General features: G+C 41.8%; 1 protein-coding gene across 1 annotated transcript; it reads right to left on the bottom strand.

The window, feature by feature from the left end:
- Positions 1 to 417: 417 nt before the first annotated feature.
- KRT23 (keratin 23) lies at positions 418 to 13,436 on the bottom strand. Its single transcript, XM_081029550.1, has 8 exons — positions 12,939 to 13,436; positions 8,281 to 8,363; positions 7,129 to 7,285; positions 5,895 to 6,056; positions 5,686 to 5,808; positions 3,438 to 3,658; positions 2,546 to 2,577; positions 418 to 1,020 (listed from the first exon to the last, which is right to left on the bottom strand). Exons 1-8 carry the CDS (start codon positions 13,332 to 13,334, stop codon positions 926 to 928), a joined length of 1,269 nt encoding a protein of 422 aa, XP_080885676.1. The 5' UTR covers positions 13,335 to 13,436; the 3' UTR covers positions 418 to 925.
- Between the last annotated feature and the right edge of the window lie 2,627 nt (positions 13,437 to 16,063).

A 16,063-nucleotide genomic window follows, 5' to 3' on the forward strand; every position in this document is an offset into this window, starting at 1 on the left:
CTAATATTTGCAGTTCAGATCTTGGATGGGTCAATTCCCCTTTTATGGTCTTTGAATCTATTTATAATGAGGATTTTTTAAAATGAATTTCCACTTCTAGCTTTAAGTCTCTTTTACGCCCTTAATGTTTGTTGGTCAATTGCTTCTTTCTTTCTTTCTTTCTTTCTTTCTTTCTTTCTTTCTTTCTTTCTTTCTTTCTTTCTTTCTTTCTTTCTTTCTTTCTTTCTTTCTTTCTTTCTTTCTTTCTCTCTCTCTCTCTCTCTCTCTCTCTCTCTCTCTCTCTCTCTCTCTCTCTCTCTCTCCCTCCCTCCCTCCCTCCCTCCCTCCCTCCCTCCCTCCCTCCCTCCCTCCCTTCTTTCTCTCTCTTTCTTAGAATAAGGTTTGGTCATCTCACATTCTCAGTGAGTTTTTCTGGGCCTCCCTTTATTTCTTTTCCCTTCCCTGTGGCAGAAGTCTAGAGAGACTTGTGAGCCACATCTTGTCCCCAGGTTGCATGGCTGCGGGATAGTAATTCTGCCCAGTGTTTGGATGCTGTGGACATTAAGGTCCCTCTGGATCTTTCGTGGATAGTGCTCTTATTAGGAGGAGATCTTGAGTTCTTATCTTGCCTTATGGTGTAAAAAAGACGTTGATGCAGCTGGTGTGGAGTTTTATTGGCTACAAAACAGATACACAATGATGGGAATCGAAAGACTGTAGCAGGAAAATAGAGCTTTAAGCTCCTGGACTCATACTTTGATTCAGAAAGTGCAGCAGTATACCAAGATCATTATGGAATGTCTGGTGAGATTGTTACAGAGGAAAAAAAAGTTCCCGAGTTTGATAACTCCAAGGATACCTCTTTGGACTCACCCATTTGTGTCTGGGCAAGGACTTTCCATTGCGAAAAAGTAATTTTTACATCAGGCAGAAACTTTTATTGGCATCACGCACACTTTTGGATCTCATTCACTTGAGAATAAACTATTCTTCCATTGATGCTCTCCTCTGTGATGGCCTTGATCTTTGGAGCTGAAGACGCTGAAAGAAAGAGCAACGAAGAGGTCACTGCCATGGTCCCTCCACCATCTGAACTGTATGTACTATTTTCAGTTCCCTGCTCTCAGCACCAGAAGGCTCTTTTTTGCCTTCCACAGTGATCACTAAGCAATATGGCTCTCTCTGCTGGAATGAAAGGGGATCTCACCAAGGAAAGTTTTTCTCGCCTACGCTCCAGGAAATGAGGGTGTCTGAACAGTGTCATCTTCTAGAGGTCATCCCAGGCATGCCTGAAGCAGCATCTAGTCTCTGACCACAAGCACTCGAGGAGTCCTTTCTGCTTATGTGGGCTTTGTGGCACTTGCCTCACAGATTCTTTGAGCTTGCAGGGCACTGAATGCCATTCTGGGCACCTCTTTTTAAGATCTAGAAAGCGTGCCATGTGAGGGATGGGCGAGAAGCCAGTGATGTTTATTATGGTTACACTTTTCAAAGATATGATTTATTTGAATAGTGTTTTGTTGACATCAATCAACTGATTCTAAACGAGAGGGAAGAATTGAAACCATTAATAGAGATGCAGGGAAAACTTCGTTAAAATCAAACCTCTCCAATAGTAGGTTGGGCCACCCCATCAAGTAATGGGTTCCCCATCCCTGGACATGGGTGAGGAGAGGTGGAAGGACCATCTGTTGGGACCTGGCAGAGGGGTAGCAGTTAGACAGCTGTTCGGTGATGGTTACTTGAACTCTGATTCTCTGAATCCCTAATGCCTTAGGACAGTTTTACCACAAACGAATCAGAAAGTGCCCCTTGTCCCAGACGAGTTTCTTGGTACTTTTGTGAGATGGTAAAGGTAATCTGAGAAAATAGAGTTCCCAGATCAAAGATATTTGGGGACACTGGGTTTAACAAAGTAGAACTTTTGTTGTTTCTTTCTTTTTCTTGTTCCTTTTCTTCCCCACCCAGCACTTCCATCTTTAACGTACTGAAACGCAACATGGCTCTTTGCGAAGAGGAGAAGGGTACAGTCTTCCCAGCCGTATCTGGCCATAGAACACATTGTTCATATTAGGTTGGTGCAAAAGATTAATTGAGGTTTTTGCAATTTTTTTTTAATTAATTTTTTTTTTTTTGGTTTTTGCAGTTTTTTAACCTTTTAAACCCCAATTACTTTTGCACAGACCTAATAATAGACAATTTAAACCTCATGGGACACTAGTACTCAACAAAATATAGTTTGGGAACTTATGTAAAACCATTTCCTTGTAATTTCCTAGGAGTTTAGTAAACAGATTCTGTTTACTATAATAGAGATATAATAATATTAGTGATTATTTTTATCTAGTGCTTGCAAAGCGCTTTCATATATATTGTTGAGGACAACATTGAGAGCTCACTTTGTTCTTATTATCTAATTTGTTAATTCAAAATTCCTGGCCATTTGGGAGTAAAAGAAAAATTGAACACTGGCTATTTGGGAGTACACTATTATGAGTACTCCAGAATGGATAAATATGCTGATTTAAAAAAAAATAGATTGAAACAATGAAAGACAGTTTTTTACCTTTCACGCTCAGCTTAGATTCTTCCATTGTCCTATAAAAATGATAAAAAGTTAAAGCTCATTTTAGTTTTGGCAACAATCGAAAAAAGACTTCTCAAGATGACCTTACTTCCTTTGCCTGCTTGTAAATTCATAGCTCTTTAATGAGGATAATTGTCTGAGCTTTGTAGTCTCAAGGTCATGAGTTCAGGAGAGAACCCTCCTGGGTCCAGAAGGCAGTGAATAGGCCTCTCACTAACCCTGGGGTCAGGGGAAGTCTCGGAACCACCCCCATCCTTTCAGCAGCCTGCAGGTTTTGCCCCCCAGCAGGGTCCTTTCTAGTGTGTGGATCTGAAGTCCATAACTGCCTCTCCCCCGCCCCCGCCCCAGACTATTTACAGTTTGGTCCTATAACTATTTATGGATTTTTTAAAAAAAACTTCTAACCCTTTCTCTTAGGTCATAAAATGTAGGCGCCCTTTTGGTGGCCAGTTATTGTTATTTCCCGAGGTGATCAGAAATAACAGACTGAAAATCTAGATACCTCAATGTCTCATGAATCTGCTGTTAGGCTAAAATATTCCCTCAGCCATCCTTTCTTTGGAGACAAAATGGTGTGCATTCCCCCTGGGAAACACTAGCGCTAAACCTTCTTAGTGTTTCTTTCTAGAGATTTTAATATATCAATTTTAGCTGTTGACCTCAAATCTCTGTGTCCTGGAAGTAATACCTGATTAATTCACACTTGCTGCTTTATGAACTACAACCTGATCTAAGTATTTTTGGGAGAAATTCAACAGAAACCTTTTTGCTCTCGAGTGATGCTTGCTAACAGAACCTTATGGTCCATGAACGCAAACATGGGAGCGGCATGCCCTTTCCATCTTCCCTCCCCTGACCGCCTCTGCCTTACCCCTGGCTCTCTCCCTCCAGGAGCTGGCGGTAGGTGGCGATTTCCTTCTCTAGGTGGATTTTGATGCCCAGAAGGACCTTGTATTCGCTGTTCTGACGCTCCAGGTCATGGCGGAGCTGTCTCAGTTCCTCCTCATAGTGGGAGATGGTCTGTTGCATGTCCTGGAGCCGGCAGGAGTTCCGCGACTGCGTCTCGGATAGCATGTTTTCTAAAACAGATTTCTGAAAGAGGAAACGCTATGTCTAACATCAATTGACTGATGGCTTGATTGATTCAATAATGTGTGCTTGTGGAGTAGTTAGAATACGCTGACCACTCTGCTAGGTGTCCTGGTGGCTGTTGGGGATGGGAAGATGAGAAGTGCGGGCTGACTTACAGGTTTGGGGCTTGGGTGGTCAGGGGTTGAGCAGGGGCTGGACTCTTGAAGTGCATTTTTCTGGGCATAAAACCTTCGTGTCAGGGTTCTCTTGGCAACTCTGCTGCACTCCTGTCCTCTTTATTGTTTACGTTACTTATTCTGGATTGGGCACATGGCGCCCGCCCTAATCTGCTCCTTACCTCCTTATGCTGACCTCTGTCTCTGGCCAGATTGAAAACTCCTAGAGAGAAACAGCAGCTGGGACTGCTGTCTCTCTGTATCTTCAGAGAAGGGTCTTAAGTAGGGTTGCCAAATAAAATAGAGGCACCTATTAAATTCGAATTTCAAATGTGCAATGAGTAATTTTTTAGTACAAGTATGTCCCAAGTATTGCTCCAGTATTGCATGGGACATACTTATAGCAAGAACGCTCTGTTGTTTATTTGAAATTCAAATTTAACCGAGTGTCTATTTTAATTTGGTAAATCTGGCAACCCTCATCACAAGCAATACTTTTTGATTATGACAATTATCCCTTCCCCCCTCCCTTCCCCTCCGTTCTCCTCCCTTCTTCTCTCCCTTTTGTTCACTCACTGAAGTCACATTGGCTTCCCTTTGTTCCTCTAACCCAGTGGACATACCTGTGCCTCAGAGCGTTTGCATTTGCTGTTCCCTCCACCTGGAGCCCCCTCCTCATAACCACAGAATGCACCTCCTTACCACATCTTGGTTTTTGCTCAGCTATCACCTTAACAGTAAAACCTTTCCTGACCATCTTTTAAAATGGCAGCATTTCACCCTGGTATGGCTTACCTCTCTCCCATGTTTCATTTTTTTTTTTTTGAGCACTTTTCTCCATCTAATATATATTTTGATGATTTGTGTATTCATTGTCTATCATCCTCGGTAGAATATAAAATCATTTATTATTGAATCCTCAATGCTTAGAATAGTGTCAGATAGTAGAATGCATGAAAACGGGTATGAATGCCTTGCTGACCTTGCAGGATTGTTGTGAAGTACTGTATATTAAAATGTTTCGAAAGCTGTAAAACACTGTGATTATTTCTGCATGCATTATCACCTTGACAGTGCAGATTTTAAATATCTGCTCACCATCACTGATTCCCAAAACCTAACAGTAATTTACCATGTGTGCCTGCAACAAAATGAACTAATAATTTCTCCCCAAGACCAAGGGTAGAGGAGCACTCAGGAATGATATTGGTGAATGATTAGAAGATTCAGATAGACTTCACTTAATGAATTTTGAGTGCTATGACACTCACGCATAGCACTTCACTAAAAACCTTGAAGATTATAGAAATGACTGAGACATAAGAACTTACAGTTGGTTGGGTGATAAGACATTCGTAATGAATAGAGCAGCACTTTGGAGTCAGCCAGGCCTGGATTTGCCACCAATTCATGTGGGCACCAGAATTTTTCTCTATGAGGTTTTGGGGACCAGCCTGGTTGTAAGTGGGTGAGCCCTGACAGAGATTATGGGAGTTTAGAGTTGCCCTGCCCCCCAAATACCATGTGGCTCCATCACCGACCACTTAGCTGTGTGACTGTGGCCAATTTACTTAATTGTTTGGAACTTTGGTTTCCTCATCTCTAAAGTGGGGACACTAAGATCTACCCGGAAAGGTTAATGTGAGGGGTAATGACGTCACATATAATGAACTCCCTATCACACCATCTGGTACAATGTGGACACTCAGCAAATGATAGCTTGTATTATCATTCTCATGATGAACAATTTGGATGGAAAGTGAGAAGTGAGAGATGTCCCAGGGGAGCTGGGGTATTGGGCCCAAGAGAGAGAACAGGAAGGCTTTGTGGAGGAGGTGACACCTGACTCAGGTTCTCCTCGCTCAGACTCACCCTGTTGTACTGTGTCTGTAGGTCAATCTCCAGGGCCTGGAAAGTGCGCTTCAACTCATGGATGTTACTTTGGCTGCTCTGAACAGCTGTTGGATTGGCCCCCTCCTGGGCCGTGGCCATTGCCTGTGAGACCAAGCAAAGAGCAGAGGCGTTGGCATTGGACCCCGTGGAAATGGAACCTTTGGGAAGTTTGGGCCCCTTTCTTTTACCTTCTCTTTATACCAAGCATCCAAGTCTCGGTGCTTCTTCTTTATCAGAAACTCGTATTCCTGCCTCATGTCCTCCAGGGCCTTAATCAGATCTGTCCCCGGGGTTGTATCCACCTTCACATTGACCTTGAAGTCATTTGGCACATGATGTTCCTCCATTTCCTGTTTAATCACAAAGAAAGAAAATGAATTGGCTGAGACAATCAGAAAGAAGTGTGTTGATTGGCAACAGTGAATGGATCTTTTAAAAATCCAGCTTATGTGGTTGCTACTCGTTCACTGGTTTGGCTTCTCCGTTATTACTTGTTGATGACAAAACATTATGTGATTTTTTTCCCTCTTATATACTTTTACAAAATAAAGAATAGCACCAGACAGGTAATAAAATGGCCTTTATGATTACTGACTTAATCCCTGGTGAAAATGTTTCAGCAAGAATTATGTTTGCATAGCGTGTAAAGTACTCGTCAGTAAATTTTCATGGGTGAAGCAATGACATAACTAAGCAGTTGAGTGTTTCAGGTTACAGACCAAAGCTTTGGGGAAATAGTTCAGTAACCCAAAGCCAAAAGGTGTAGAAGCTTTTAAAATCTCTTCAGTGCGTTATAATGGGCTCTGTAGGACTGACGCCCATAGGATATCATGAAAACCAAGAAACCAAAGGAGAGGTTTAATTAACAGTCATTGTCTAACCAGCTGTTCAAAAACCGAGGGTCTTCGATGTTCATAAGCAATTTTGTTTGCCTAAAATAAGGATCGGTTTTCTGTCATTTTATCAAGTCTCGGGGACTTTAGATAGATGGTAATGTTTTGAAAGTAGGATAAATGTTTCCAGAAATTAGGATTCTTCATTTTTGCCACTACATAGTCATATTTACCTTGGTCAGTGGCGGATTCTCTTTACTCTATTGTCCCTCAATTTGCTGCACCTTGGGTCAAAGAAGGAAGTTCATTCTCACACATTTATTCTTCCAGTATCACGTTAACAAACAAATCTAGGTAAGCACTATGTATTAAAATTGTTGACCAGTCCATTGTTAATTGTGATTGTGTTTTGGCTGTTGTATTTGACATTTGAGTAGATAACCTTGAAATTGGAAAGATTCGATGTTTATGTGGTTCCTTATGATTATTTAGGTTAAAGGACAATAGCACTGGCATAGAGGTGGTTTCTTCTGTAGCTATTGAAATGTGTAAATTAAGAGCTGTGCTAGTGACTCCTGGGGAGTCCTACCTTCTCATGGCGCTTTTTCATGAGGATGAGCTCTTTCCTCATCCCCTCGACATCCTGTTCCAGGTCTGTTGTGATAATGGTCAGATCATCCAAGGTCTTTCGGAGACCCTCAACCTCAATTTCCAAGTCTCTCTTGAAGGAGTGCTCATTTTCATACCTTTGGTTAGAAGGAGGGAAAAGTACACCTGTTGTTGGAAGGCGTGATCTTTGTAAGGACTCACCTTGGTTTAGAGGTGAATCTCTTACTCTTAGGTTTAATGGGAGCAAATTAATCCATGCTGTGTGTTCTTTGTATGTCTGTTTCATGTTTGTCTTTCTGTGATGATGACTCAATGTTACTTTTTTTTGCAGTTAGAGAGAATAAAATATTAAACAACCACATGCCCATCACGTAGATTTGGCAAGTACCATTTTGCCATATTTACTTCATCTGTATTCCATTTTGTATTTTAAAGTAAATTACACACATTGTGACATTTCATCCCTAACTACTTCAGAATGCATCTTTTAAGAAAAAGATATTTAGGGCCGGCCTGGTGGCTCAGGCAGTTGGAGCTCCATGCTCCTAACTCTGAAGGCTGCCGGTTCGATGCCCACATGGGCCAGTGGGCTCTCAACCACAAGGTTGCCAGTTCAACTCCCGAAAGGGATGGTGGGCTGCGCCCCCTGCAACTAGCAATGGCAACTGGACCTGGAGCTGAGCTGCGCCCTCCACAACTAAGACCGAAAGGACAACAACTTGAAGCTGAACGGCACCCTCCACAACTAAGATCCACAACTAAGATTGAAAGGACAAAAACTTGACTTGGAAAAAAAGTCCTGGAAGTACACACTGTTCCCCAATAATAAAAAAAAAAATCTTAAAAAAGGAAAGAAAAAGATATTTTAAAAAATAAGCATAATAACATTATCATACCCCAAAATGAACAATAATTTTTTAACATGTAATTCTTGGTTCATGTTCAAAGTTCGTTACACCAAAGAGAGTGTTTTATATTCGGTTTAAGTATATTTTAGTAAGATTTTATATGGGGGTAATGGTGAGATAAATTTTCCTTTTGCAAAACAAAAACAAAAGCAACTCAAATAAAACAACCCCCCCCCCCCCCAGTTCACACACACACACACACACACTGTGAAGAAGGAACTTACTTGAGGTTGAAGTCGTCCACTGCCATCCTGGCGTTATCAATGAGAAGAATGACCTGGGCATTGCTCAGCTTACCATTCACTACCTGTAAAACGTGTGAAGAGTCATTTCAGTGGGACACACTGCACAGGAAAGCTTCGTTTCTGCCCTCTAGTCCCCTGGGTGTATGACTTGTATAACTTCTTCTGGCAGCGGAACAATGAATAATCCAATCAATCAATATTTACTGAGCACCTACTAGGTGCAAAGCAGAAGACTGTATTTGTCGTAAGGATATGGCCTGCACTGTCTGTTTTTACATGGAGTTTTGACAGGCCAGGGCTGATGCAAATGCTGAAAGAATGATACAGGAAAGGGAAAGAGAGTAATTGTTCAAAATGTCTTCAACTCTCGAATACTATGAATGTATCTTAGTGTTTTGCTTAAGCTCATCCACATCTTGAGATGTTAAAAGTGGCTTAGGTTCCGATCCTTTTCTTATTGTGCATATTAGTTTGGTGCCCCTAAAATGCAGTGATTGTTTTAGATTCTTTCTGCGATAGCATTCGTGTTTCTGATCAGTATCACTGATACAAAGTATTACTGACGTTAGTTCATCAAACTAATTTTCAATGTATGTTACAGTACATTTAAACTAATTTGAAATGTATTTTATACTAGTCATCACATACCATAAATATTTTTGTCCAAAGAGACTGTAGTCATATACATAACTTATAGGGATGTGTATTTGTTTGTAAATTATTCCATGAGGAGAATGCCCCAATTACAGCTATTAAAATATTAACTGAAATAATTATTTACCATCTAATGAAGCAGCTTAATAAACTTTAACTATGTTAAAACCTCTAGTTAAAGACTTTCACTAGATGTCTTTTAAAAGAAAAATATTATTGAAAATGTCTAGCTGAGCAATTGTGTATACATGCGATTTGTAAATACTTCCTGGTAGTTGTAATCAGAGAAATAGTGCACATTTGATGTATGTCACTGTCTTCAGAAAAATTGGGTGGAAGATGTATGTCTTAGTGTCAAAAGTATAATAATACTTTTGTGCCAAATACTGTGCTGAACTAGGAACTGGAAGATTTTCCTTTTACTTCCTGTTGTGACCTTGGGTGTGAACTTGGGTCAGTCTCTCTACCACCTGGGCTTCAATTTCTTTATCCGTTAAATAAGGAGTTTGTACTAAAAAACAGGTAGCCTGAGAGATCCTAGCTCCGACCTTCTGTAACTTAATTGGAACCAGAGACTCCTGTGACATTTCCTTGTATTTGTACAGATAATTCCTTTATTTAGAAAGCATTTTCATAGGACAAAGCTATACCTCAATACAAAGGCACCTTTAAAAAATCTGTTCCTATTTAAAGCTCCATTGATTACATGGAATTCGGTATCATGAATGCACAATAGCAGAACTCAGAAGTGCTAATAATACTGGGTCTTGGACTCAAAGAGCAGGGCCTGGGATCTTGCTCAACATTCATTAGTTGAGTGATATTGCCTAGTGTCAGTTTCTCCATCCATAAAATGGCAATAATAGTAATAATAATAATTATTATAGCCTCTTCTCAAAGAGTTATGAGAATTAGAAGAGATTAAATAAAATAATGGTGTAACAGTATATTCTGGGAATACTTTAGACACTCTGAAAAATTAGTTGAAACTAAATTAGTTCAGAGAAGTGTTCCTTAAAATCTTGCACTTTTGTAACTAGAGCCAATGTCTGCATTGGACAAATCCCAGGATTTATATGTTGAGATACAACAACTTTGTGGTGGAGGTAATCAGGCTGGCTGACCCTGCCTTTGGTGGATTCCAAATGGTACTATGGATACTTCCCTTGTTCTAAAATAGGATTCTGTAGGTATTTCCTTGTCTTCCCTCTATGGGGCTTCTTAGGGACTTTCTTACCAAATGCTTTTCCCTCCAGGCTCTTTATCCTTTGCGTTTCTAAGCTCATGGGAAATAAAAGTAGCTCCATCCAAAAAGGCCTGGGGTCCCTAGGATTAGCCTTAGTTGTGCACTGAGGTGTGGAGTGACATCCAAAGAAACCACAGAATGAAAACATCAAAAATGTCACCCGTGGGCTAATTGGGCTTTCCTGAGTTGGACTGATAATTGATCCATTGCAAAGCCCATGTCAAAACTCTGATTTCCCAGCCAGCATTCTCATAGTACATGTGTGTTAAGTTCTGAAATGCACTTGACATAGAGCACATTTAAAAACCCAAACTATTTCCCCCTGTTTGGGTTACCTGATAGAATGTTATGCTACAGCCACTATTTCTGAGACATCCAGTAACGAATGGATGAAGATGGATTGAGAAATAACAGGTGAGGCATAGGTTTCACATTGTGTGTTATGATTAATCATCTGGATTCTCCCTAGGGCCCTGAGTTAATTCTTTTTAAAAAATCTGGTTGGTATATGAGTGCAGCGTCATTGCTCCAGGCTGTGTGATTTCCTACCAGAGAGAGGAAAATAGATTTTTTTAAATGTAAACCAAAATGCCAAATATAGTTCTATTACGAGCTATACTCATATCTGTCTATGTCCACCTCTGTGTTTCAAAAAGACTGGATTAACTTTTGAACTCAGTTTCTTATAGACTTTTTGAGTAGCATTTAATATCCCTAAAGAAGAGCGGGAGAGTGCTTGTATTTACTCAGAATATTTCCTCAAGGCCCGGGAAGGGCTCAGCCGCAAGTAGTTGTGGGTTGTCTTTTGGCCTCTGTTTTCTCTCCTGCAAATGGGGGAGATTGGGATAGGTAGACAACCTCAACTTCCAAGAGTTGTTTACTTCTAATATGGAGAAACTGTAACAACTGAGGTAAGAAATCCAGAAAAGAGCTGAATTCGAAGCTGAGGAAGCTTCTCTTTAATGTCTGAACCCAGAATCTGTGGCCACCTGGAGCATGGGCAAGTTTATAGGTTGTTTATAGGCTCTCATCCTTGGCCCCACTCACTTTTCTCAACTCTGCTCTGGAGATTTTAGGCAACCACTTGGTCTCAGTCTGCTCATCTATGTATATATTAGGGGTAAAAATACTTGCTTCACAGAATGAGTAATGTGTATGAAAGATTTGTTGTTTAATTAACAATGCAAATGTAATACATTATCTTTATCAATAAACAAATCATGGTTGTACGAAGTAGGCTAGTCAGCACCATACCATATGGAAATCAAGGCCATCGGAAACAGCCCTGGCTGAGAATCCCACCTCTGCCTCCTGTGGTACCTTTGGGTGGCTATTTCACTTTTATGAGCTTCAGTTTTTTTCCATGGTTGTTGTGAGAATTAAATCAGATGATATAGAACATTCCCATCATTCGAGAAAGCTTTGGGAAAACACTAATAAGTGTATTAAGTACCCAGCATGATGCCTGGCATACAACAAGTGCTCAATAAATGTTTCCCTCCTTTTTCTCTCTTTGGCGCCTTCTCTCTACTGTCAGATAATACATTATTTGACCAGGTCTCACCTCACATTTCTTTTGGGAGTTATGTTCTCAGTTGTCCATTTGCAGAAATTTTCTATTCTCTCTATTCTAAAAACCAAAACAACTTTATCAATGAAAAAATATGGTGAGGATTGTTGAGTCACCTTGTTTTTTTTTTTTGTAAAGACAACCATGTACTATATAGTTAAGGTAATTACAGTCAGTTATTAGGTTGATTATTCAATAATTAGGGTTTATTATGAAGACAGATTTATATTATCTTGATTGGTCCTTCCTACATTCAAGTAAGGATGACTAAGTGTTGAGAAGTAGAAATATTGGAAACCTGTGATGCCCTTTCTACGATAGGTTAAATCAAGATCTTGCAGGAAATTTTCTGGGAGTGCTTTACATAAAAGGGAAGTTATGTTGCATTAAAAAACAACCTAAGAGATTACTGGATTCCCCTGCTTCTAGCCAATGTTATGAGATGTCCCAGAAGGTATATAAGCTTAGCTTTTTAACTGTTTGGTTGGAAAGTTCTTTATTTTTAAAGAAGTCTCCGTAACTTATCCTAACCCTAAGACTCCAAAAATTGTGTTCATTTTATTATGTTTTTCTAGCAATATGCTGTTTTCAGAACTGTGAACATCTAGAACTCAGAACTTCGAGTAGCCCCCAAGAGGAAATATCCACAATGTCACAATGACATTGTCACAATGAGGGATGTCACAATGATTTATCTGTTAGTGGAGTGACAGCTTTTAGGTGTGATCTCCAACATAGTATAACTCAGCCTTTCTTTGCTGGATAATCACACTGTTGCCAGTTCTTTAAGGTGGAGCAGAACTGATGTAAAGAGAAAGTAACTAAATGCTCCTGTGCCTTGTATACTGAGCGTGAGGAATGCATACCAGCCCTTGTCATTACTGTGACATCGTTGGATCATAAGTGACACTGAACAGCAGCTGGTTGTCTTAGATTTTTTAGATTTTCCCCATCATTTATGTACAGAAGATTGAATAAGCAAAACAGACTTTCCCAAGTCCACATTTAAGGTATAATGAGAAAATATCCTCAAATACCTTTGTTCACAATTACTTTTAAGTTCTTTTGCCATTTTCCTGGAAACTGTCTTTCATACTAATTTCTCCTCCCAAGGGTTCCCTGGAAATGCAGCCCCCTCTCGAGTTCCAGGGTCACCCAAGATCTTACCTGCTCCTGCAGGCTTCTGATGTTTTCCTCGTATTGGGAGTAATCTCGCTTGCTGCCGAGATCTCTCTGCTGATGCCATTCCAGGATGCGACTTTCGAGCTTTGTATTAGCCTCCTCCAGGGAGCGCACCTTCTCCAGGTAGGAGGCCAGGCGGTCATTGAGGTTCTGCATGGTCACCTTCCCATTTCCACCTAGGAGGGAACTGCCTCTTCCAGACCCCCAAGACCCTCCAGGGGATAGGCAGCTTGGTGAGGTGACAGAAAGGGAGATGTGGACACCCCCTGCACCCCCATGGACGCTAGGAGCCTGGGGGTAGCTCCCTGGCCGGCGCCAGCCGCCTCCTGTGCCAAGGAGGGAGCCGGAGGAGGTCTGGCTGAAACTCTGTCTGGAGTTCATGGTCCCATCTGTGTGTAGGGCAGGGCCGGCTCTGCTCTGCTCCCTGGCACCGCAGAACTAAGCCGCCCCAGACTGCCCTGGATGGTTTTATGCCCTTCGCTGTGGGAGTTTCCTTCTCTGACAACTGTACCAACAAGATCGTATCATTGTGCAACATGTGTTTCCTCTTGGTCAATCTTGAAGTGCCCCGGGCCTTCACACACGTTGTTGTTGTTTAGAGCCACGTCGATAGACCAGTTTGTTTCTCCCTTCCAGTTGTAACCCGGAGGTGTGGCCCACGACATTAGGAAGGGTATTAATCTCAGGTGTCTCTCTAATCTTTCCAGGGAGTTTTTCCATTGATCCAAAAAGGTCAGATTAAAGTCCACAAAAATGTTATTTGGTGTAGCATAGATTTCCTTTTAAAAAGTAGACATTAAACACACAGACACACATTCCCTGCTCCCCCCCCCCCAAATAAACAAATCCCAGCTCTAAAGCAATGATGGGAGAGACTCCCAAGGGATGAGCCAGATCAGAACAGAATCTTAGGGCCCAGAATAAAAATATTCGTGCTGAGGAAATGGAGAATGTTCTGAGCATCTGATGCTTTTGTGGCTGTCACTGTTTGATGGAAAGTAATTTCAAAGGAATCATTCTTAAGAACAAACCCTCAATTATAATTAATTAATAAATGGCTGAGCCTTCCACTTCCAAGGTGCCTTTCATCCCTAGCACACCTCAAAAGCAAACAACCCTGACCTGCGCTCAGGACTTCCCTCGGCCCCCGGGAGGAGTGCGGCCTTTGTTAACTGGCCAGCCGCCCGTCCCGCCTGAATCCTGGAAAGGCTGGGTTCTGTGGGTCGGTGACCTGCAGAGGGCACGGAGGAAAACCGGAACTGTGCCATGGGTCGTCTAATGTGCTTGATGAATTTTATGCTTCATCTGCCAAGGTAAAGTTTAGGAATGAATACAGAAATAGTCCGGGGTGGGGAGCCACGTGCTGGTTACTGGTAATTAGATTTAAAGGGGAATTAGGAATAAACTGGCTGCAGTGGAAGGGACGCCCGTTCTTTGTTCCAAGCCACTCATTTTACAGTGGAGAAAACCTTAGGCCTATAGTGGGAGTGTGGCAGAGGACAGAGGGAGGATTAGTGGCAAAGCCAGGATGGGATTCTTTCGGCCACGTGGCACTGTTATCACTGAGTTGAATCTTGACAGAGTGCAGTACAACACTTCTTCCTAATGGTGACCATGGGACTTCCCAGTTTACATAGCCCTTTGATGTTCTTTATTTAATTCGCACAACTCTTGATGTAGCCAGGAAGGGTTCTTGTTCCCATTTTACAGATAAAGAATCAGGGACTCATGGAGGTGAAAGATTCAGAGCTGATGTGCATGCGCAATGTAAGTCAAGGTGTGAATTTGTAGATGTCATTGGCCTGGGTCTCTGCGTTTCCACTGCGTGCAAAGTCACTGCCTGCTGCCCAGGCCTGCTCCCCTGCCTTCAAGATGTAGTTCAAAGGTTATTGCCTTCAACAGTCGTTTTCTAAATTTTCCTGCATGAGTCGGGTGCCCCTTCCATGAGGAAACCACCTCTTCTGGATCCCAAGATCTTCCAGAGGGGCAGACAGCTTGGTATCCTGACCCCACACCACATTCTTTCACGCACCACGTTATACTGCATTTGTTACACTCCTCTGGGGCTACAGGCTTCTCGAAAGTAGGGATTATGTCTATCTTTCAAGCACCAAAGTCTGACTTCTTGTAGGCATTTCATAAATATGGTAACTCAATAATGAGCTTTTTAGAGTCAGGATTTTAACTCAGGTCCTCTGGCACCAGAACCTCCTGCCCCCTTTAGCATGTGAGTTGTAAAATCAGAGCATAGAAAAAAGCTGCTCCTGGGGTGAACTAGCCAGCCACAAAGGCAAACTCGTCCCTACTGACAAATAAGATCACTAAAGCACACTCAGCTCTGCCTGTCCGCCCTGGCGACAAAACCTTGCAAAAGTCCCTTGGTCTTTCCTCATCTCACTGTGTGCAAGATGGAAAATTTAGTCAAGACTAAAGGAAGCCGTGGGGCTGCTCAGAGGGAGTGCCCTTTTAATGTGTTCTATGGTCCCTTCCATCTTTGGACAGGAGGAAAACAAACAAAAGGGAGCCACCATAAAAAGAGCAAACAAGGGAAACAGAGACATGTTTAGATGTGTGGTGGCAAGCAGGGTGGATGGTTCCTGATCCCTTTGGATGGTTTTGACTCGAGGTTAGGGTCGGTTTGTGTTCACATGGGCTCAGCCTCCCAGATGAGAACATCCGTCTGTAAGATGCACAAGAGCCAGGTGCACTCTGTCTCCCACTCGGTTCATCTTTCTGATAAATCAAGACTTCATCATTAAAAGGGACTGGCTGTTTTGCAGCAGAGGTTGGGTGGGGATTGAATGAATGGGATTGCACGTGGGTGTATCAGGGATCAGAAGGGAGCCCTGTCAACAGTTAGCTGTCATTAACTGGGAGCAGTGTGTTTGTGCCTTTTAAAGACAATCGTCCCATCACTGAAATGTCCCATAGGCACCCTCTCCTTTATAGTGAGAGAAGAATGGCCCAAACAACCCCCAAGTAGATTTTTACTATGCATGATATTTCAGGACAGATGAGTAGGAGATCTTTAGGCAAGATTGCTATGTTCTTATCCTATGATTTGGAGGGTTACATAAAAGATTAGACATTTATAGAAATAAAACAGCTTC

This window comes from Rhinolophus hipposideros (genome assembly GCF_964194185.1).
Source record: "Rhinolophus hipposideros genome assembly, chromosome: 20".
In the NCBI taxonomy this organism is placed as follows: Eukaryota; Metazoa; Chordata; class Mammalia; order Chiroptera; family Rhinolophidae; genus Rhinolophus; species Rhinolophus hipposideros.